This window comes from Phocoena phocoena, chromosome 6, assembly GCF_963924675.1.
Source record: "Phocoena phocoena chromosome 6, mPhoPho1.1, whole genome shotgun sequence".
Classification (NCBI taxonomy): Eukaryota; Metazoa; Chordata; class Mammalia; order Artiodactyla; family Phocoenidae; genus Phocoena; species Phocoena phocoena.
Window position 1 is genome coordinate 110,247,754 of NC_089224.1, and position 21,885 is coordinate 110,269,638.

Here is a 21,885-nt window from a genome sequence, read left to right on the forward strand (position 1 = left end):
CATTATTGACTTTTTTTTAATTTTGGCAAATACGCATAACATAAAATTTGCCATTTTAACCATTTTTAAGTGCACAGTTCACTGGCCTTAAGTACATTTACAGCGTTGCACAGCCATCACCACCTTCCATCCACGGGATTTTTCTTCATCATCCTGAATAGAAACGTCACACCCATTAAATTATTGTTGAACAGTTCTCCCTCCTCACAGCCCCTGCCATCCACCATTCTAGTTTCTGTCTCTGAATTTGACCATTCCGGGTGCCTCATGTAAGTGGACTCAGACAGCATTTGTCCTTTTATGTCTAGCTTCTTTGTTTCTTCTTCCTTCCTTCCTTCCTTCCTTGCTGCGTTGGGTCTTTGTTGCTGCGCGCGGGCTTTCTCTAGTTGTGGCGAGCGGGGGCTACTCTTCGTTGCAGTGCGCGGGCTTCTCATTGCCGTGGCTTCTCTTGTTGCAGAGCACGGGGCTCTAGGTGCGCGGACCTCAGTAGTTGTGGCACGCGGGCTCAGTAGTTGTGGCTCACGGACTCTAGAGCGCAAGCTCAGTAGTTGTGGCGCATGGGCTTAGTTGCTCCGCGGCATGTGGGATCTTCCCGGACCAGGGCTCGAACCCGTGTCCCCTGCATTGGCAGGCGATTCTTAACCACTGCGCCACCAGGGAAGTCCTGTGTCTGGCTTGTTTCACTTGGCATAATGTCCCAAGGTTCCCAGACATCTGGTTCTACATCTAGTACCTGTGGCTGCATCAGGACAGCCCATTATCTTGGTCCTGTCAGATGCCTGCTCTGTTGGGACCACTCTGAAAGCAGCTCCCTGATGGCTAGCAGGACTGGGGAGATGCCCCAGAGCAGGGGTCCCAAGAACGGAGGGAGTGAGGTCCGACCACAGGACCCTGCCCCCTGCCATCATGTTACCCCTTTGTTTCCATAAACTTCCCCACATTTTCTGGCTCCCTACCTGTGGCTTCCTCTGGTCTGCAACATGAGGGGATCCCACTCAGTGAGAGGGTGGACACTTAGAGAAGTTACCCAAGGGAGGATTTTGGGGAAGCAAGCCACTGCTGTCCACAGAGGGAACCCTGGGAAGGCTCCCTGGGGTCGACGTTAGGCCCTGGGGCTTTGTACCAGTTCCTGTCTTTATCACACCAGCATCCTTCAGGTCCCGCCAAAGCCCTCACCCAGACAGTCTGAGCCGGGACTGACCAGGGTCAAGCCCTGATCCCTGCCTGCCTCACTTGTCTACCATCCTGAACCCTTGCAGCTTGCCTCCTACCTGGGAGCTGTCCTCACTTGGTCCCAAGTGGATGGCAGGTTAACTATGGGGACCACATTCTTCATCACCAGCTTCAATCTCCCCCTTGCCCGTCTTACTTTTTTTTTTTGGCCGCACTGCACAGCTTGTGGGATCTTAGTTCCCTGCCCAGGGATTGAACCCAGGCCCTCTGCAGTGAAAGCATGGAGTCCTAATCATTGAATTCCCCCCTCTTACTTCATTTCTATTTCAGAGTCTCAAAGCCAGACACTAGCCTCTACCTTGGACTCCATTCAGATTTTTCTTTTCCTTCCTTTTCTCTCTTTTTTTTTTTTACCTCTTCCTTAGTATTCCTCCTCTCCATGTTCAAGGTTGCCTGCCTTTAGTCGCATTAACTTGATTTCAACTGGACCAATGAACTTTGAGGATGCGGGAGCCCACAAGTATCTTTCACCACGACAGTAGCTATTTACCAAGAATGAACTGACACTGCATGAACCACATAGTCCAAGTGTGTCCTTTTATGCCCCATCTGTGTTCAGAGTGAATCTCCCAGGCCATGACCCTCCAGAAGCCTCCTCACACACCTTCTTTTCTGAGACTCACAGTAACCCTGGGGCTGAGAGATGAAGCAGCAGCCCCAGATCAAACCCAGGAAGCAAGGTGGGAGTATGAAATAAACGGTCCAGATGGAGTTCAGAAACCATGAGAAGCAGATAAAGGCAAAGGGGTCAGAAACCGCAAACGAAAAAGCCACCACAGCTGAGGGAGGGAGATGGGGGAGAGGATGAGGTACAGAAGGGTGAAGAGGAGGGTGACAGTGATGTTGAGATGGAGACAAGGAAGATGATGACGAAGGTGATGAATGATGAAGATGACGTCGACAAAGACGATGACGGCGATAATGATGAAGGTGATGGTCAAGGCGCTGATGAAGAGAATGGTGGTGATGATGGAAATGTGGGTGTTGACGTGATGACAAGGAGGGTGATGATGGTGAATGGGTGATAACAGCCACTACTGTGGAGCACCAGCCATGTGCCAGGATCTGTGCTAAGTGCTTTGCACAAGTGATCTCACCAAACCTTCTCAACAGTCCTTTGAGGTAGCTGCCATTATTGTCCCCGCTCTGCAGACAAGGAGCCCAAGTTCAGAGAGGCACGGTGACTTGCTTAAGACCACACAGCCTGCTAATGGCCCAGCTGGGCCCTGGCCCCAGGTCAGACTGACCCCAGAGCCCCTGCTCTGCTCCACAAGGAGACTTGAGGGAGCTCACTTTGGTTCATGCCCGGCCTCACCCTTCATGGACCCAGCGGGCTGGGTTCCTCAATCACACAAGGTTTCTCCTTTCCCAGGGTGGCGCTGTGAGATCTGTGATGATGGCTTTTTTGGGGACCCGCTGGGGCTCTCTGGGGCCCCCCAGCCTTGCCAGCTGTGTCAGTGCAGTGGGAACGTGGACCCCAACGCAGTGGGCAACTGTGACCCCCTGTCTGGCCGCTGCCTGCGATGCCTACACAACACGACAGGTGCCCACTGTGAGAGCTGTGAGGAAGGCTTCTACGGGAGTGCCCTGTCCCCTCGGCCCGCAGACAAATGCGTGCGTGAGTACCCCCCTCCCAGACCCACAGGGTGGGACGTGGTGGGCCCCTTCTCCACCAGATCCAGCTGGCTGCTCTGCAAGGCTGTGCGACCTTAGGCAGGTTACTCACCTTCCCTGTTGCCTTGTCAAGAAAGTGTATGGGTTTGCTCTTCTCCGAGGTCTCTCAGCCTTGGGATCTGATCAACTCTGACCCTGTGATTTTTTTTTTTTTTTTCCCTGCCCGGATAATTCAGCACTTACCTCACGCTCCACAGTTGGCATGCAAGACTGTCCCAGATGGCCTGCGGCACTCATCATGTTTGTCCTGCCCCTGGGCTTCCTGTCAGGCCGTGCCTCCCCACCGAGATGCTCAGCCCTCTATGCCCTCTCAGAGGGCCACAGCGTGCGTGAGCTCGTGGGAGGCTTCCAGAAGTGCTGCAGGGAGAAGCTCAGTATTTGCCCCAGACTCACTTGCTCCTGAGCCCTTGCTGTATATGGAGCACCCGTCGCCTCTTGTTTTATGGGGCCCAGGAGAGCAGAGACAAGTGGCCCAAAACAGTGGGAACAGAGGTCTGCCCCTAACCCCCAACCAAGTTTCTGGCCTTCTCTCCAGCCTGTGGGGATTCAGGGCAGGCTCAGAAGGGCCATCTGCCACCACGACTATTCTGGGCTGTCTCTCCAAGGACGTAGAAAATGGGCTGAGACTTGAGCCCAGCCCTAGAACCTTTTTTCAGAGACTGCTCAGGAGTCTGAGCTGAACGGGAGTCATCTCTGTGGGCTCCCCATCTTCTCTGCCTCTCCTGGGTCCCCAGAGGTTGAACGGATGATCGGCATGGTTCCCCACCACCCTTTCCTGCTCCCACCCCCAGCCTGCAGCTGCGACCAGGCGGGCTCAGTCGGCGAGCAGAGACCCTGTGACCCAGTGACCGGCCAGTGCACCTGCCTGCCTCATGTGACCGGACGGGACTGTGGCCACTGCAGCCCTGGCTTCTACGACCTCCAGCCTGGCAGGGGCTGCCGGAGGTGGGTGGGGTGAGGCTGTGGGTGCCCTTCCCCTGGGTGTTTCTCCAGGATGGACGAAGTCGCCAGGGAGCCTCCAGAGAGGGGCCTGGCTTGGCATGTGTCGTCCCAGGTCCACTGCCAGGTACACTGTGCCCTGCACTGAAGGGGGACAAAGGGACGGTCCCTTGGGGGTCAGATTCATGGCCCTGCCAACCCAGGCTGCAGGCCAAGAGCAGCCCTAAGGGATGCCCAGGTGGGCAGGGGCTGGTTGGGTCTCTGATTCCCTTCTCGGTAACTCTGTCGCTCTGTGACCTTTTGGGCCACAGCAGCAGCTTAGATACCATCTTTAGGGAGCAGTGGAGAACTCCAGGGAAATGCCCAGTGAAGCAAACAGGTTTCTTCCTGACCAGACTTCTCAGGCCTTTAATATGCTAATTGCATTGTGACTTTCCAACTGAAGGGTATAGTCCAAATGTATATACGTCCCCATACCTTTTTTTAGGGGGTGGGGGGGGGCATTTTATGAGACTGTGCTTTCCAGGGCACAGCTTGAGGGAAGCTGTTTGACATGTGTAGACACAGAGATGGGGCCTTGTCAACAGAGGCGTGATCACCAGCCCTAGCCGGCAGAGGTGGGACTGGGGATGGCCCAGAGCTGGACTCAGACCTGGGCCCCTTCCCTTATCGTAGCTGCAAGTGCCACCCGCTGGGCTCCCAGGAGGACCAGTGCCACCCCAAGACCGGGCAGTGCCCCTGCCGTCCAGGCGTCGAGGGCCAGGCCTGCGACAGATGCCAGCTGGGTTTCTTCGGCTTCTCCATCGAGGGCTGCCGGGGTAAGGAAGCCGGGTCCTTCCCAGGCTGCCTAGAGAGTGAGGCTTCTAGGAAAGAGGACCAACGGGGCAGACGGCCACGCAGCAGGAGAGAGATCAGATACGGGGCAGGTTTTCTTAGAGCAGCCGTGGGAACATGGAGTGAGTGAACAGCGCAGAAGACAGCATGGGAGGCCAAGAATCTAGTCCTAGACTCCACTGCTGAATCCCTGTGTGCCTGGGGCCATCAGGTCACCTCTCTGGGCCTCATTTGTTTGGTTAGACTGTGTGGCAGTCCTAAACCTGACTGGTCCTCAGATCCCAGGGGCACTGAAATAACTCAGGCTCTCAGCCGTCACCTCCAGCCTTCTGAATCAGTCTCCCAGGAAGGACCCAGGAATGTACTTGAGCTGCCCACGGGGTCTGAAGCAGCCAGGCGCAAGGGTGCGGGGGACCTGGGGGTTCCAGTGTGGGGTGGCCATCGGGGCACCCAGTGCCGTCTGCCCCGCCCCCCAGCCTGCAGGTGCTCCCCGCTGGGCGCCGCCTCGGCCCAGTGTCACGAGAACAGCACGTGTGTGTGCAGGCCCGGCTTCGTGGGCTACAAGTGTGACCTCTGCCAGGACAACTTCTTCCTCACGGCCGGCGGCACACACTGCCAGGAGTGCCCGTCCTGCTACGCCCTGGTGAAGAAGGAGGTGAGCCCTCCCATCCAGGCCCTGCCCAGGGCCGCCCCACCTTCTGTTCATTTCACACCCCCAGTGAGCACCAGCTCTGTGCTGGCCACCGGGAAATGCCCACTTACCCACAGCTCTCAGGCCTTCTAGGACCACCGGCCACCTCCTTCTTGTGCCCACCCAGCCATCTGGCCCAGCCCCACCTCTGCCCTTCCCTGGCTCCTGAGCGGACAGGAGAAAGGTGGCTTCTGTTGCATGTCCTTCCCCACCACCCAGGCCGAGGTCTCACACTTTCTCAAGTTCAATGGGAACGAGACCACAGAAGGCCCTTTGGGGGAGGGTCAGGAGGAGGGCAATTCCCATTATGGGACACAAGTAGTATCTCAGGCAGGGAGGTGGTGTCGTGCAGGGGTCAGGAGCATGACCTCTGGGGTTCCCCTACCCCCCCCAACCCTGTTAGTTGTCACGTGCCCAGGCAGGTGACAGCCTTGGTAAGTTTCAGTGTGTGTCTCCTACTCCAAAATGAAAACCTGCAGCCCCTTAACCTGAATCCAGTGATGGTTCTGTAGAAAGATAGGATGGTATGTGCTGAATGTTAGGTACCACTCCCAGCGGTGCCTGGGCCAGCCCCCTAACCAAACCCAGTGACACATCTGCAGGAGAACAGGCGAATAGTCACACCAAGGGGGTAAATAAAGATCATAAGTAGCCTTGTTCAGAGCAGTTGTGTTTCTAATTGAGTGCAGGGTTTTTTCAACCTGATTTTGCCACCCAGTAAGGAATGGAAAGCTTTGCAGGTTTTCAGAGCGTTTTGGACTTTGGAATCGAGGACTGGGCTCGGGACCTGTATCCCCTGCCCCTTAGGGTGGTTACGAGGTGAATGTGAGCTGGTGCGTGGCCAGCGGTCGCTCATACCTGGCTCCTAGCAAGTGCCCCGTAAATGCGTGTATCGTTCATATGATTGAAAGAATGGGGCTAGGAGACGTGCAAAGCACACTCACTCAGCCTGCAAGGATCACATGCCTGCTCTGTGCCAAGTCCTGGGAACATAGCAAAACAGACAGAAACCCTCCTGGGGCTTCCCTTCCCATCCCTCCCTCAGTAGGGCAGAGGTGTGGTCGGCTGAATGCCAGCAGGTGCTGTGGGTATGAGAAGGGAAGGGACAGCTCCGAGGACAGGGTGGGCACAGTTGGTTCTCAGAGGTCCGGTGTGTGCTTAGCTTTGAGGCCCAGGGTGGGATTGGAGAAGGCAATGCTCGGGGGGGGCAGGCCAGGCTGAGGTTTCCAAGCAGGACTTCAGGCCACCAGCCTCACACACCGTTCCTTCCCTGACCCCTCCAGGCTGCCAAGCTAAAGGCCAGACTGACCCTGATGGAAGGGTGGCTGCAGGGGTCAAACTGTGGCAGGCCCTGGGGACCACTGGACATTCTACAGGGAGAGGCCCCACGGGGGGACGTCTACCAGGGCCACCCCCTGCTGCAAGGTACAGTGGGAGAGCACAGTGGGAGACTGGGAGTCAGTGGGAGGGGGCTGGCTGGTCAGATACCCCCTTTGGAGCCCTTCAGTGGGATCTCAGTTGGGTTCACCCCTAGGAGAACTCACTTGCTGGGAGAGCCTGTCAGACCTCCCCAGCTAAGTGAGTTCCTCCTGCTATGCAGTCCTGTCATCCCACGGACCTCTCTTTCAACATCCCTCACCCAGTTGTATTTTGTAGCTTTATTAATATCAACCTCTGACTACAGCCTCGGTCCCCATGCCCCCTGCGCCACCTAGACTGCGCCCATAAGCTCAGTGAGGACAGGGGGTGGGTTTATTCGTTGAGTCAGTCACTCAACAAATAATCGTTGGGGCGCTGTCCCAGGTGCTGAACAGGTAAAGTTCCCGCCGTCTTTGACTGTTGGCCGTTTTGCTCACTGCTGTATCCCCAGCATAGAAAATAAATGGGTAAATAAGAAAAAAGATTGTCATTAAGTCCACGTGGAATTTGTCCCTGGAACACTGAAATTTAGGAGCATCAAACGTGAATTGCTTATTTTGTTAAATTTCGCCGTCACAAGCACCTGTACTCCTGTAGCAGCCGTAGGTGAGCTGAGCACCTGTTTGCAAGACTAACAAAATAGGGAGCTGTCAGATGCTGTGCATTGAAACTCCCACCCTGAGCCACGCTGCGAATTACAGAGCTGACTCAAGGCGGGTTTTACTGCTGTCTCAGGTTCAGGAATTGTTTGCTGTGGATCTAGAAGGCCTGGATTCCTTCCAGTCCTTCCTGTGTGGCTGACTTTCTGTGTGGGGGACCTTGGGTCATGATTTGCCGTCTCTGGGCCTCAGCCTTCGCCTCTGTAAAATGGGGAGGCCTTTCCTTTGGAACCAGTGCTCAGGCCTGGTGATGGAGTCAAGCTGTGCCCAGGAGGAGTAGAGGACACAGATGGGGCCCCTTGAAGTTGCAGGCTTTATTGTGAAATCTCGACTGCTCTGTGACTCCTGGACTCTGGGCTTTCTGCAGGGGCCCAGGAAGACTTCCTGGAGCAGGTGACAGGCCTTGAGGGTGCTGTGAAGGCTGCCCAGGAGCAGCTGCAGGCACTGAGCAGGAAAGCCCACTGTGCCCAGGCCAGAGCTGAGAAGACCTGCATCCAGCTGGCAGACCTAGAGGCGGTGCTGGAGTCCTCAGAAGAGGAGATTCTGCATGCAGCCACCATCCTTGCATCTCTGGTACCCCAGGGGACCCCTCCCCAACTCCTCCCCTCTACTGAGCCTGGGGCATGCCCCCCTGCTTTGGGAGGCTCAGTTTTCTCATCTGCAAAATAGCGGTCACACAGTGCCTCCTCTGCCGATTCAGTGAGATAATATTTGCAAAGAACGAGCCGTATTCCAAGTAGACAGTGAATGCCCAGCAAGTGGTAGGCGTCGTTATTGTTATTTCCAAGCTCTAGGGCTCTGCCCACTGGATGCTGACTTTGTAGCTGGCTCTGAGCGTTTATGAAATAAGTGGCATGGCCCAGGTCTGCCCAACAAGTTAGCCAGATGTGGGCCCTGCCCTTCAGGGATGGACCATCAGTTTCCTCCTATTTCTCTCTCTTCTCTAAAGGCGATGCCTCAGGAAGGGCTCGGCCAGCCCACCAACTGGAGCCATCTGGCCATAGAGGCCCGTGCCCTCGCCAGGAGGTGAGCCCCCATGCCCTGGGAGCATGGTGAGGTCCTGGCCACACAACCATGAAGGGAGCCCAGCCCTTCTGCTGGGGGCTTCCAGGGTCAGGGCCAGCCCCATAGGTATCCCCACCCCGGGAGTTGGAATCACTTGAGTACAGAGCTGAAGTGACATCGCCATGGGAAGGAGAGGTGTGCAAGGATGGCATGAGATGCAGGGGTCGGGGTGGGGGTCTGCCGACATTGGTCGCCTGAAGGCATCTGAGAGCCTTCACTGGCTTTTTTTTTATAACAGCTTTACTGAGATATAATTCACATGTCCTGCAAGTCAACCAGTTCAAGTACAGTTCAGTGGTTTTCAGTGTATTCACAGAATCGTGCAACCATCTCCGCAGTCAGTTTTAGAACAGTTTCCTTACCCCAGAAACAGGTACCCATTAGGCGTCGCTCCCCATTCCTCTTCACCCTCCTCAGCCCCTGGTAACCACCAATCTACTTTCCGTCTCTATAGATTTGCCAATCTGGACGTTTCATATAAATGGAATCATACACATGGTCTTTTGTATCTGGCTTCTTTCATACAGCAAAATATTTTCAAGGTTCATGGCTATTGTACCATATATCAGTACTTCATTCTTTTTTACAACTCAATAATGTTCCATTGTACCAATATGCCACATTTTGTTTATCCAGTCATCCGTCGATGGACATTTGGGTTGTTTCATCCACTGCTTTTAAGAAGCAGCTTAAGATTCTAAAGACACAAGCTCTGAAGCAATTTGTCCCTTTAGCTGTACTTTAGGGACTGTAGGCCCATTTTACAGATGAGAAAAGAGACTCAGAGAAGTAAAGTGACTTGCTTAAGGACACGGGGTTAGAAGTGATAGAGCCAGACTCAAACCCAGGCTGTCTTTTCTGTGCTCTCTTTATTAGGGTAACCATATAATTTATTGTCCAAGCTGAGATTTTATGTGTGATCAAAGGCCCTATTATTTATTATGCCAGGACAACAGGCATAAACCCTATATAACAGGAGCAGGGGCACGGGTCCCCTTCCCATCAGTCTTCACTGTGCGTCAGGCAGAGGGAGGACAGGAGCCTGGTACCCGTGGCTGTACTCCCTTTGGGACAGCAAGAGGCCCATGCGGTGGCGGGGGGTGGGGGGTGGGCCCGGGCCCGCTCTGTGTCAGCCCCTGGTGATGGTCGGACGGGTGTTGTCATACAGTCACAGGGACACCACCACCAGGATTGAGGCCACTGCTCGGAGGGCCCTGCTCACCTCCAACAGCAGTTATGCGCTTCTCTGGAGTCTGGTGGAGGGGAGAACAGCCCTGGAGGCCCAGCAGGAGCTAGAGGACAGGTGAGGAGACCTCCCAGGTGTGGGTAGGAACTTGGGTTGGCTTCCTGAAGCCGGCAGGGCCTGGTCAGAGGCCGCTGGTTCCAGAACCGGCTTCCTTCCCTGAGTCCCGATGTTCTTTAGGGTGGGGTGTGATGCCTAGGTCTTAGGCCTGCTTGGGGGTGCGATAGAGGAACCCACTCACGCCGGGGTGCAGCTTGGCCTCTGGAGAGAAGGAATGAGAACCTAAACAAGGAGGCCCCAGATCTGCTCCTCCTCGGCCCCCTGAAGCTCCCCTGCCCCTCCCCAGACCCCTGGGGAGCTCCTGTCAGGCACCAGCTTTCTTCTTGGCCTCTGCTTCTCTGCTGTGGGTGGCCCTCTTGTATCCAGCTCATTCAGAGGGTCAATGGAGACCCACAAACGTCTCACTGAGCCCAAGTGGATTTCCTAGATGAGAGAATCTGATTGGCCCAGCTTGGGTCAGGTGGCCAGTCCTGAGCCAATCGGTATGGCTGGGTGGATCACATGACCCACTCCCAGGGGTGGGGGGGCTGGCTTTCTGTAGAGGGATGAGGGATGGGAGGCACCCTGGGGACCGGGGGGGGGGGGGGTCCAGCAGTACCCATGGTAGGGGGAGCTGGGTGGGGCAGGGTGTGGACAGCTGGATAGGAAAGCTGTCCTGGTTGATTGATTACAGCATTTCAGGGAGAAAGGGCCCCAGAACAGTCGTACAGCCCAGAGGTCTCCATTTACCTGGAGAGCAACATGCCCAAGGTCCCTCAGGGGCATCAGGGCCTGGGCCGCTATCCCTCCAACAACACCGGGCATTTTCCTCTTCCTCATTCACCCAGAGGAGCCAAACATTTGCAAAACATGTGATTCTCAAGTGGAAACCAAGCGGGAGCTCCTTCAGAAAAGCGTGATTGAATTCAGTGAATGAGGAAACAAGAATGCAGTCCCTCGGCTGCCTTCCCCATTCATTAGACAGCTGCCAAGCAGCCAGTTTCCGAGGCCAGCTGCTGGGTACCGACTCCGCAGATGGCAGTTCTGCCCGGGAAGTTGCCAGAGCCCCTTCGACCGGGAGCTCCACTGGGGGGGCCGGGACAGCAATGGGGAGGGATGGCCTGCGTCCTGCTCCTGGGCCATCCTGCCTCTGTCTCCTCCCAGGTACCAGGAGGTACACGCGGCCCAGAGGGCGCTGGGCACGGCTGTGGCAGAGGTGCTGCCCGAAGCTGAGAGGGTGCTGGCCGCCGTGCAGCAAGTCGGCGCGGATGCAGCCCAGCGCCTGGCCTCACCGGCTGCCCCTGCAGCACCGGTCAGCTCAGCTGTCCTTGACGCTCTGCATACGGCGGTTGTGAGGGAGAACGTGGCAGCTGGGAAACCAGGGCGGCCCAGGCAGAGGCAGAGGGCGTGGCTTATTTCTAACTCCCTAGCAGTTGATTTAAAGATCTCAGCCAATCTTTGTTGTTGATTATAATGATAATATCAAGGCCGAGGCCTCTCCTTCATCACAGTGGCATTGGCAATGACACCAGACGGACGTGGGGCCAAATCCCAGCTCCGCCACTCTAGCTCTGTGACCTTGGCAAAGGACTTCCCATCCCTATGCCTCGGTTACTTTGTCCGTCTGTCGGCTAGAGCTCACCCATTTGGTTATTTCAGGCCTGCATCCATGAGGGGCTGGAGGGGATTCGTGAGCAATGCCCTCATCCTCTGTGTGCCTGTCACCCTATGCTGTTTACCTCTGGATAAATCAGCTCATCAGGCCTTCTCAGTAATCCTGAAATTCCAAAACTTGGGAGCTAAACTTTAAAAAAAAAGACTAAACTTATAGAAATGCATCTGGGGCCCAGCCTGCCCAGGACTGACGGCTCCCAGGCTGTTTGATCCTCCCACTGTGTGTGAAGAAGGAAAATGTAGGTGGTGACATGTTTGGCCCTGAGCACTGCCCCAGATACTGCTGAGGGCGTTAGGTAATAAGAAGTCCCCGCAGGAAATTCTGAATTCAGAAGTACGTCCGGCCCCAAGGTTTCAGCTAAGGGATTGTGAGCCTGGGGAAAGAAACACAGGTCCGGGAGGTTAGCCGAGTCTGCGCTTCTAGAAATTGCTGGTGCTAGAATCAGACCTCAAGTGAAGCTTCCCCAGTCTGGCTTCTCTCGCCCTGGCCCCTCTGCTTCTTAGGGTCCACGTGCAGCCCTGCCCCCCCACGGTCCCTGCCCCTGGGCTTCTCCCACCCAGTAGAGGACCTGCCCCTCGGACCTTCCCATCAGGCCTTGTCTGAGCCCTCCATCTCCCGGCAGCCTCAGAAGTCCCAGGCCAGGACCCTGGGCCTGAAGGTGCAGGCCCTGGAGAAGACGGTCACATCGAGAGAGCGCGTGGTCACCGAGGCTGCCCGGGCCCTCCAGGCCACCGCCCAGGCCATGCTGCACAAGACAGAACCCCTTACGCAGGTGGGCTCTTGTCCTTTGAGGCAGCACCTGGAGAAAGTTGGGGCTGCCCCAGGCATGATCTGGGCTCAGGGGTTGCAGGGGGAGGGAAGGGCAAAGACCAGAAGTAGTTCTTTCCACCCCTCCAGTGCCTTCCCCCAAATTCCAGAGAACCTCAGTTAGCTCGTGCCAAGGCAGGAGGTCCTGATTTCCCGAGAAGGAGTAAAGGTGTGAGAGGAGGCAGGATGGACAGACAGACAGAGCCACGCCCACCACCCTTACTCAGTGTTAATTACAGCTGGGATGGGTCTCATTCACTTATTCTTGCATTCATTAGTTCACGTGCCAGATATTTCAGCGAGCACATACGTTGCTGTAGTGCGAAACCCCACTGTTTGGCATTTACAACCCAGGAGGGGAGGCAAGCCTAAATAGTCAGGGAATTCAAGAATCATGGAGTGAACTGAGCCCCAACCAGTGGTTTCCAACCTATTAAAGTATAAGCACCCCTTCAAGTGTGTTTTTTTTTTTAACTTTCCATCTTTCATCTAGACTTAGAAAAAGGTTGTGAAGAGAGCACAAAGAAGTCCCATATACCCTTCACGCAGATTCTCCTTCTGTTAATGTTTTACCCAGCCACCTTACAAGGATCAAAATAAGGAAATCAACATGATATATATAATACAATGAGCTAATATACAGACCTTTTTCAAATCCCAGCAGTGGCTTATCCCGTAGCCATCTTTTTTTTGCGGGGGCGGGCACAGACGATCTTAGTTCCCTGACCAAGGATCGAACCCGTGCCCCGTACAGTGGAAGAGCAGGGTCTTAACCGCTCGACTGCCAGGGAAGTCCCCTGTATCCATCTTTATTTTCCTTTTAAAGACAAGAAACAAGGCAGAAAGCTGTTGCCTGCATCCGAACAGCTGGGCCTGGTGCCTGTCACATACTGGGAGACCTGTGCTGTGTCAGGGCCCCCTGGGGTGGTACCCATTGATTTAGTCCATCACCCTGGTCTGGGGCACAGATGAGGCCACAGCAGAGTCAGGACCAGCCCCTAGTGCGCAGTGCTCCAACACAGGGCCTCCCACCTTCCTCTCCCATCCTGCTAGGCATTTGGAGTAAGACTTAAGACACAAGGGGTCCCAGGGCAGCATCTCGTGGCTCTTCGAACCCACACGATTGCGACCTCCCTGGCGGTCCAGTAGTCAAGACTCCTCCTTCCAATGCAGGGCATGCAGGTTCCATCCCTGATCGAGGAGGTAAGATCCCACATGCCTCACAGCCAAAAAACCCGAAGTATAAAACAGAAGGAGTATTGTAACAAATTCAACAAAGACTTTACCAAAAGAATTTTTTTAGACCCCGCATGACTGATGATGGATTGAAATTCACATCACATAAAATTACCCGTTTGAAAGTGTACAACACAGTGGCACTTAGCACATTCCCAGTGTTGTGCAATCACCACCTCTGTCTGGTTCCAAAACATTCATCACCCCAAAGGGCGACTGCTTACACCCATTAAGCTCTTCATTCCTCCCCCCCGCCCCAGCCCCTGGCGACTGCCCATCTGCTTTCTGTCTCTATGGATTTTCCTATTTCAGACATTTCATATAAATGGAATCGTGCCATATGTGACCTTTTGTGTCTGGCTGCTTTCACTTACCGTAATATTTTCTAGGTTCATCCACATCGTAGTATATATCAGCACTTCGTTCCCTTTCGTGGCTGAATAATATTCCTTTCTGTGGATACACCACATTTTGTGTATCTCTTCATCCATCAAACCCGTATTCTTTAAGTATCCAGCCTTTTTTTAGTGGCAACGGGGAAGAAACTAATTTTCTGTGAGTAAAAGTTGTCTAATAAACAGATTCTCGACTTCACATCCTCTGGCTGAGACGCAGCAGCATTCTGACAAGAAATTTTCAGTTGTCCATCTTTCTTTTAGTTCTTAGGTTCCAGTTTTCCTCGGAGCTTTGGTGAGACAGGTAACTTCTTGGGAGAGATATTCAAGGTTTAATATTGGTATAATAAAACAGATCAGATGTTCCTGGTAAACAGCATAATTCAGTGTCAGAGTTTTGGTGATGTTTTGGGACCTTGTACATGTGGGTTTGGTGCCCACCTGACCCCTCTCTGCCCAGCACACCTCCAGCATCACCTAACCAGACTCTCTCTTCTCTCTCCAGCTGCACCGGGAAGCCAGAGCTGCTCTGACCCGGGCTTCCTCATCTGTCCGGGCTGCCATGGTGACTGTCACAGGAGCCAGGACTCTGCTGGCTGACCTAGAAGGTATGTGTGCCCTGCTTAGCCCCAGGCTCATGGATGCACAGATGCCCATGACAGACACCAGGGCAGGCTTGGCTGCAGAGGACAGAAGTCCAGTCATGTGGGCATAAGCCAAGGAGACCATTCCCTCTGCCTCTAAGGACCTCCCTCTCCTGTGGCTGCTTTGTCCCTCCCCATCTCACATGCCACTCACCAGGTTCTTGCCTACGTGGCCGTCCATCATCAGACCACACACGCAGAGCCCCTCAGGACCAGATGGGAAGAGAATCTGATGCCATCAGCTGTCCATCCCTGATCTAGGCCACTCTGGCTGGGAGTCTGGTTACCTGGTACAAATATGGCTGCCCTGGTCCAATGTCCAGTGGGGCTATGGGCAGGGATGCAGCGTTTCTCTTTAGAACGTGGGTTGATGGGTTGATGCCAGTACAGGTCTCTTTTGAGCTGTAGGAAAATGAGGCCAAGTGCCCCCATTTTACAGTCGGGTAGACCAAGAAAGGAGATTTTACTGAATGAAATGTGGAACAGCCCCTAGCCTGCAGCTGCTCTGCCAAGAGAGGATCTGTGTTCAAATAAGTTTAGGAAATGTCACGTGCTATAGATCCCCCTGAGGCCTTGCAGTGCACACCAGAGAATATTAAAGGCTCTGAGAAGTCCTTCAATAAGGAAACCGGGTTCACTTTATGTAAACTTAATTTCCCCTAGCATTTATCAACACCCTGTAGAATTAGGGCTCCCCAGTGTGCACTTTTTTCTTTTTTTGGCTGTGTTGGGTCTTCGTTGCTGCGCACGGGCTTTCTCTAGTCGTGGCGAGTGGGGGCTGCTCTTCGTTGCGGTGCGCGGCTTCTCACTGCAGTGGCTTCTCTTGTTTCAGAGCACGGGCTCTAGGCGCGAGGGCTTCAGTAGTTGCAGCGCGTAGGCTCAGTAGTTCTGGCTCGCGGGCTCTAGAGCTCAGGCTCAGTAGTTGTGGCGCACGGGCTTAGTTGCTCTGCGGCATGTGGGATCTTCCTGGACCAGGGCTCGAACCTGTGTCCCCTGCACTGGCAGGCGGATTCTTAACCACTGTGCCACCAGGGAAGTCCCCCCAGAGTGCACTTTAAGAAATGCCAATTTTGTGTACAGGAAGCAAAGTAGATCTAACTTTTGGATTATCTTCATAGAATGATTATGTAGTATTATGTCCCTGGATATTAGAAGGCTTGATTCTTTTTTTAAAAAAATATTTATTTATTTATTTATTGGCTGCATCGGGTCTTGGTTGCAGCCCACGGGATCTTTCGTTGCGATGCGTGGGCTTAGTTGCCCCACGGCATGTGGGATCTTAGTTCCCCGCCCAGGGATCGAACCCACGTCCCCTACACTGGAAGGTGGATTCTTAACCACTGGATCACCAGGGAAGTCCCCTTGATTCTTTTTAAATTTTGACTTTGTCTACTATAATCAGTACTCCTTAGGATAAATTTCCCTTAGAATCTTATCTGAAAGGAAATGAAAAAGTCTCTCTTTCTATATAGAAGGAAACTACTTCTTATTAGATAATAAAAACCTATGTGAATTGTAGAATTTCTCTTTTTGTCTTGGCTGCTAGGGGCTAAAAGGTAAATAGTGCATTTGGTACCTGCACCGTCATTACCCTAGTTTTCTGGCACTTCTCACCTTTCATCATCCCTCTAGTTACATATGGCCTTTGGTTTATCATTTTAATGGTCCAGTTTTTGGTCTGTTCATCACGATAAGCTGCCTCAAAGCCTATTTAGAAATGCGTGGTATGTAAAAAACAAAGAACTTAATGGATCTTGCTGTGTACTGTGCTATAGCTCCCATCTCTACCACTGGCCCAGGCATTGACCACCATGCAATTCTGTGACTTTAGTAAGTATCATAATATAACATGAATCTTTACACTCACAGGGCAGTATGTCTCACTCATTTGTTTTCCCTGGGTGAGCCTGAGAAGTTTACACACAGATCTCGTGCATCTCATACCTCTGCTCCCGTTGTCCAAGGGTCCGGGGTTGGTCAGACATCTGGCAGTGACCACCCAATGGGCTCTCCAGGCATGAGCCCAGCCCTCCTGACACAGCCTCGGTTGGCTTTACAGGAATGAAGCCAAGGTTTCCTCGGCCCAAGGACCAGGCCGCACTGAGGAGGCAGGCAGCCATCGTCCAGGACAGGCTCCTTGCAGAGTCCAAAAAGAAGACCAGGCAGGTGGAGAGGATGCTGGGAAATGCGGCATCTATCTCCTCCAGTGCCAAGAAGAAGGGCAGGGAAGCCGAGCTGTTGGCCAAGGACAGTGCCAAGGTCAGGGCCACGGATGTGACTCCAGGGGCATCCCTGCCTTCTGGGCGTGTGGGAGGCCTGTCATAGAAGAGGTGCCCTTCTGTAGGGTAAACGCCCCTTCTGTATGCAATGCTGAATACTCTGCACTTACTAAGGGGTCCCAGGCTCTGAGCTCTGGAGCTTCACGCGGGCGACCCTGTTGATTCCGCATGAAATAGATGTCACTGCTGTCCCCATGGGACAGGTGAGGACCCTGACGCCCAGCCCAGTTCAGTAACTTAACATAACCAGGACTCACACCTCGGTCTGTTTGGCTCTACTCCCTAAACTTCTAGACTTTTCTTGTTTAATTCGGGCCAAATTTGAACCAATAGGCGTCTTCCCAGCACCGTCGCTCAGGGCCCAAGTGAACTGCCTCTACAGCTCCCTAGAGACAGTGCTGGATTGAAGGAGTCCCCAGGCTTGGTTTCTGGTCCCGCCATTTTGATTGTGGCCAGCTCCTCCTCTCTGCACCTCTGTTTCCCCATCTGTAAATTACTGGAATTGCTCCTCTCGGGGGAGATGGGTAGTGTCCAGCAATCTGCACTTTGCCGGCATCTGGTACACAGCTGTTGAATGAATGAATGATCTAGTGCATGATCCATGACCGCTGGGCAGGGCGGTCACCCTTTACCTCTAAAAGGACCTTCTCCACTCACACTCCCCTCCCTGCTGCTGCCGCCCACCCCGTACGTAGCTCGCCAAGGCCTTGCTGAGGGAGGGGAAGCAAGAGCGCCGCCGGGCTGGCCGGCTCTCCAGCCAGACGCAGTCGATGCTCCAACAGGCCTCCCAGCAGGTGCTGGCCTCAGAAGCACGCAGACAGCAGCTAGAAGCAGCTGATCAGGTACGTGTGCTGAGACCCCAGCACTCCTTCTCCTGTGGTCCCGGGAGCCAGCCAGGAGCCGCTCAAGCTTTTCTTCCCCTCCCTCCCCCCCAAAAGGTGGGTGCCGGGCTGAGCGAGATGGAGAAGCAGATCCGGGAATCACGCACCTCTCTGGAGAAGGACATCAAAGCCTTGTCGGAGCTGCTTGCCAGGCTGGGTAAGGAGACCCCAAGACCGGGCCCTGGCCCCCTGGGTCCACGGTGCATCTCCAGGATCTTCCTGGGAGGCCCCGTCCTGGGGAAGCTTGCCTCCTAGCCCTCCTGTCCGTGGCTCCCCCTATCCCGAGCCTTGTGCTCAATGACAAGCATTTGTAACCACTCCAGGGCCCCCGGGGCGAGGCAGGGATGGTGTCCAGAAGCATGCTCACTTCGTCCTCCAGGGGCTGCTAGTCAGGAGGAGAGGAGAGACACAGAACACTCACCACCCACAGAACACCTGTAGGTACCAGGTGACTAGGTCCTCCCTCAGTGGTGGAGGGTTTCAGAGAAGGAGAGAGAATGTCACAGAAGCAAGTCTGGCATCGAGGATCAGGTGCTGGTTTGGAATCAGAGAGACTGGCATTCAAGTCTGGCATTTTCCCTTCCTTGGCTGTGAGACCTTGGGAAAATCACTCCACCTCTCTGAGCCTCAGTTCCCCCACCCGGGAAATGGGAGTAACAGTGGGGTAGTTTCGAGAGTGCTTTCCACACTGTGCGTGATGAGACAGTAAATCGTGAAAGGGACAGCCCCCAAGACGTGGAGCCCTCAGAGCAGGGGCAAAGGGACAGTGTCAGAGCAGTTAGGCTGAAATGAGCAAGCAGTTTTAAAAGTTGGGGTAGAATACACAAAACATAAAATTTGCCATTTTAGCCACCTTTCAGCGCACAGTTCAATGGCATCAGGCACAACCTCCACCTTATCGTACAGCCGTCGCCACCATCCATCTCCAGAACTTTCTCATCAGCCCAACATGAAACCCGCCCCCATTATACACAGACTCCCCATTCCGCCCTCCCCCAGCCCCTGGCAAGCCCTGTTCTACTTTCTGTCTCTGTGAATTTGGTACTGTAGGCACCTCACCTAAGTGGAACCATATAGTGTGTATACTTTTGTTACCGGCTTGTTTCGCTTAGTGTAACGTCCTCAAGGTCCATCCATGTAACAGCGTGCATTTCGGTTACCATGATCGATAAGACAAGGAAGAATCACCAGATTCTGCATTTTGGCTGGATGCCAGGCTCCACTAAGCTCTTCACACACATGATCGTATCTCATTTGAACTTTCGAGGCAAGGATCCCTGGGCTCTCGCTATTTTGCAGATGAGGAGACCAAGGCACAGAGAATTTAAATGATGTGCCCAGGGTCCCCCAGCCAGTCAGTGGGGAGGCTGCGGATCACGCTCAGGTCTGACCGATTCAGAGCGCCCGCTCGTAGCCACAGGTCTATACCCGTAAGAACTCAGCTCACTGGACACGATGCCCAGCATGAAACAAACGCTCTGTGTGGGTAAACCACTCTGGCCGTTGTCGCTGTCATTTATTCTCTCACGTCGGCACTATGCCTGACTCGGGGGTGCGGGAGTGACCACGCACACCTAGACCCTGTCCCCGTCCCAGGAGACCCAGCTGGGCAGTTAGAGTGGAGGCTGTAACCTCCTCAAAGGCCAGGCTGTTTGGACTTTCCCGTGGATGGTGGGACCTCTCCGAGTCTCGGCTGGGAGCAGGGCCTGCCCGGCAGCAGGGCTCAGCTTCTCTCTGCTTCTTCCTGCCCCGGGTCTCAGCTCTTGGCAGTCGCCTGTCCTCCAAACCAGCCTTCATTGCCCAGGAAACTCAGGGCCATGGGGAGCCCTGGGGCCCAGGGGGGTCCTGTGGGATTCGAAGGCATTGAGGATTTGTTTCTGTGACTCCAGCACTCTCCCACCTGGCTCAGCTGTCTTTCCATTGAATGCCATCTTAATGACAAGGTGACAAAGGCCAGGTGGGGGAGACAGCCCGTGGACTCCGTGCCACCATCGCCAAGTTCATACATGAGCACCCGGCCCCACCCCCTCGTTTTACACTTGGAGAGGCTCCTCCAGGAAGTCCTAACGTGTGCTGGGCCAGGACTGGACCCCTGCTGCCTGCTGCCCAGGCCTGCAGCCCCTCCCGCCCCGTCTGCCTCACCCACCCTCATTCTGATGCCAGAAACCTTTCTTTTCACCCTGATGTCCCCGCATCCTGGCCCACAAGTGCCATCTGTTAAGTGTGGGCTCTCAGTGAATTGAAATAGTGTGTGGGAGCAGCAGGCATTATGGGGCCTCTCCCACTCACACTGCTTTACGGATGAGGAAACTGGGTCTCAGGACTCACCCAAGGCCTTCATTTTTCAACGGTAATAGTAATACCAACAACAAAAATTAACAGTTGCCCAGTGCCACCCAGGGGGAAAGTTCCGGGGTCTGCACATAAGCCCGATGGGGTGCCCAGGCCAGGCCCTTACCTGCCTCACCACGCCGCCCTCTCGGTCCCTTGCCTCCTGGTAGATCGTGGGCACTCGGAAACCTGGAGGGTTTGGGCTGGGGAGGGCTTCTGGGGATGGGGCCTGCAGGGGAGCCAGCCCACCCTGAGGCTGTCCGTGCCCCTCCACAGGGTCACTGGACACCCTCGGAGCCCCCGCCCGGGCCCTGAATGAGACCCAGCGGGCGCTGGAGCGCCTGAGGCTGCAACTGGGCCCACCAGGGGTGCTGCAAGGGAAACTGAGGCTCTTGGAGCAGGAGTCTGAACAGCAGCAGCTGCAGATCCAGAGCTTCGAGAGCAACCTTGCTGAGATCCGTGCTGACAAGCAGAATCTGGAGGCCATTTTGCATAGCCTCCCCGAGAGCTGTGCCAGCTGGCAGTGAGGGCTGCCCGGACCCATGGTGCCCCCGGCCCAGGGCATGCACGCCCGCCACAGGTGCGCCATGCAGGCACACTGCCCAGATCCTGCTGCCGCGTACCCTCCCGAGTCTGTGCCTACACCCCCTCCACACCGGCAGGAGTGAGTGTGCATTCAGAGCTCACCCAGGCGGCTATGGTGTGCACACACCCATCGGTGTGCTCTCCCACCCCATACACACACACACACATGCACAGGTACGTGTGGACACGTGCCCGCGTGTGCAAGTCCATCCATGTGTGGTGCCCCCCTCTGGATGCTGGGGGTGTTTTATGTTATGTTATGTTATGTTATGTTATGTTATGTTAAATGCCCTGTGACACTGACATACTCAGGCAGCGTTGGTACCTGGGAGGCTGGGACCGGGCAGGGTCGGGGGGCCATCCGCAGAGATCCAGGGCGGGTTCAGCAAGAGCCAGAGCCCCCAGTCCCAGCCCTGCCCTCTGTCCTGCAGCCCCCTGACCAGTGTGTCGCCCGCCACGAACACCCAGCAGCTCTGCGTAGCTGAGGGAGCAGGCAGGTCAAAAGGCACAGGATTCTGGGGGGTTCTCAGCAGAGGAACCTGAGGCCCAGGGCTCCTGGGGCCGTGGTGCAGCCTGCTAGGCCGGCCGGGCCGTGGCCCACCCATGCAGGGGTATCTTTGGCTTTGTGGAATACTTCCTTCTCAAGATCCTGGGACTGGGTCAGACTCACTGAAGGAATCACCTGCCCCAGGCCCGGTGCCCCTTTTGGGCCATGGCCTCGTGACCTGAGGGGGCCTGGGTCAGGGGGCTCAGACAGGTCGCTTGGATCTTCCCTTTGTGACCCTGCCAACCCTGGCTGGCCTTTGACCGATCGACACTTCCCAAACTGGCCCTGCAGCCCTGGGGCCCCACCTGCCACATGGGAGGCCCTGCTGGGCGTGGAGGCCTGGCTGCCTTTCTAACCTGTCAGGCTAGGGTCTCCCCCTGTGGCTAGGCCCTGCCCAGGGTTCCCGGCGTCTCCTCCTGGCACTCCTCCCCTTTCCCGGGCCCTCTTCCAGCAGACTGCGGGGCCTTGGCACTGGGAGGATGGGTGCCTCGGGGGGCCCAGCCCCTTCCCAGCATTCTTCCTGTCCCCCAGCAGGGGTGACAGGCAGCACAGACCATTTCTGTTTAACCAGCTCTGTTTAACGTGGCAATAAAGGACCCCTTTACTAGCTGGTGGTGTGCCTTTGGTCCTCCGGTGCCGGTCGGCAGCAGGATCCCCGGTGTGGGTGCGGACTCACCGCCTGGCTGTGGGTGCACATCCCTCCCCCAAC

The 21,885-nt window shown here is 55.1% G+C and overlaps 1 protein-coding gene across 1 annotated transcript in view; it reads left to right on the top strand.

The window, feature by feature from the left end:
• The window catches only part of LAMC3 (laminin subunit gamma 3), a 59,770-nt gene extending 39,199 nt beyond the window's left edge, over window positions 1-20,571 (top strand). Inside the window, exons 14-28 of the mRNA XM_065879963.1 lie at window positions 2,606-2,851; window positions 3,699-3,852; window positions 4,522-4,664; window positions 5,157-5,335; window positions 6,655-6,796; window positions 7,817-8,022; window positions 8,399-8,475; window positions 9,683-9,817; window positions 10,961-11,108; window positions 12,094-12,243; window positions 14,415-14,517; window positions 16,613-16,812; window positions 17,528-17,674; window positions 17,771-17,870; window positions 20,321-20,571. Of these exons, the coding sequence (XP_065736035.1) occupies window positions 2,606-2,851; window positions 3,699-3,852; window positions 4,522-4,664; window positions 5,157-5,335; window positions 6,655-6,796; window positions 7,817-8,022; window positions 8,399-8,475; window positions 9,683-9,817; window positions 10,961-11,108; window positions 12,094-12,243; window positions 14,415-14,517; window positions 16,613-16,812; window positions 17,528-17,674; window positions 17,771-17,870; window positions 20,321-20,571 (2,381 nt within the window). The remainder of the gene's footprint in view (window positions 1-2,605; window positions 2,852-3,698; window positions 3,853-4,521; window positions 4,665-5,156; window positions 5,336-6,654; window positions 6,797-7,816; window positions 8,023-8,398; window positions 8,476-9,682; window positions 9,818-10,960; window positions 11,109-12,093; window positions 12,244-14,414; window positions 14,518-16,612; window positions 16,813-17,527; window positions 17,675-17,770; window positions 17,871-20,320) is intronic.
• The last annotated feature ends 1,314 nt before the right edge of the window (window positions 20,572-21,885 follow it).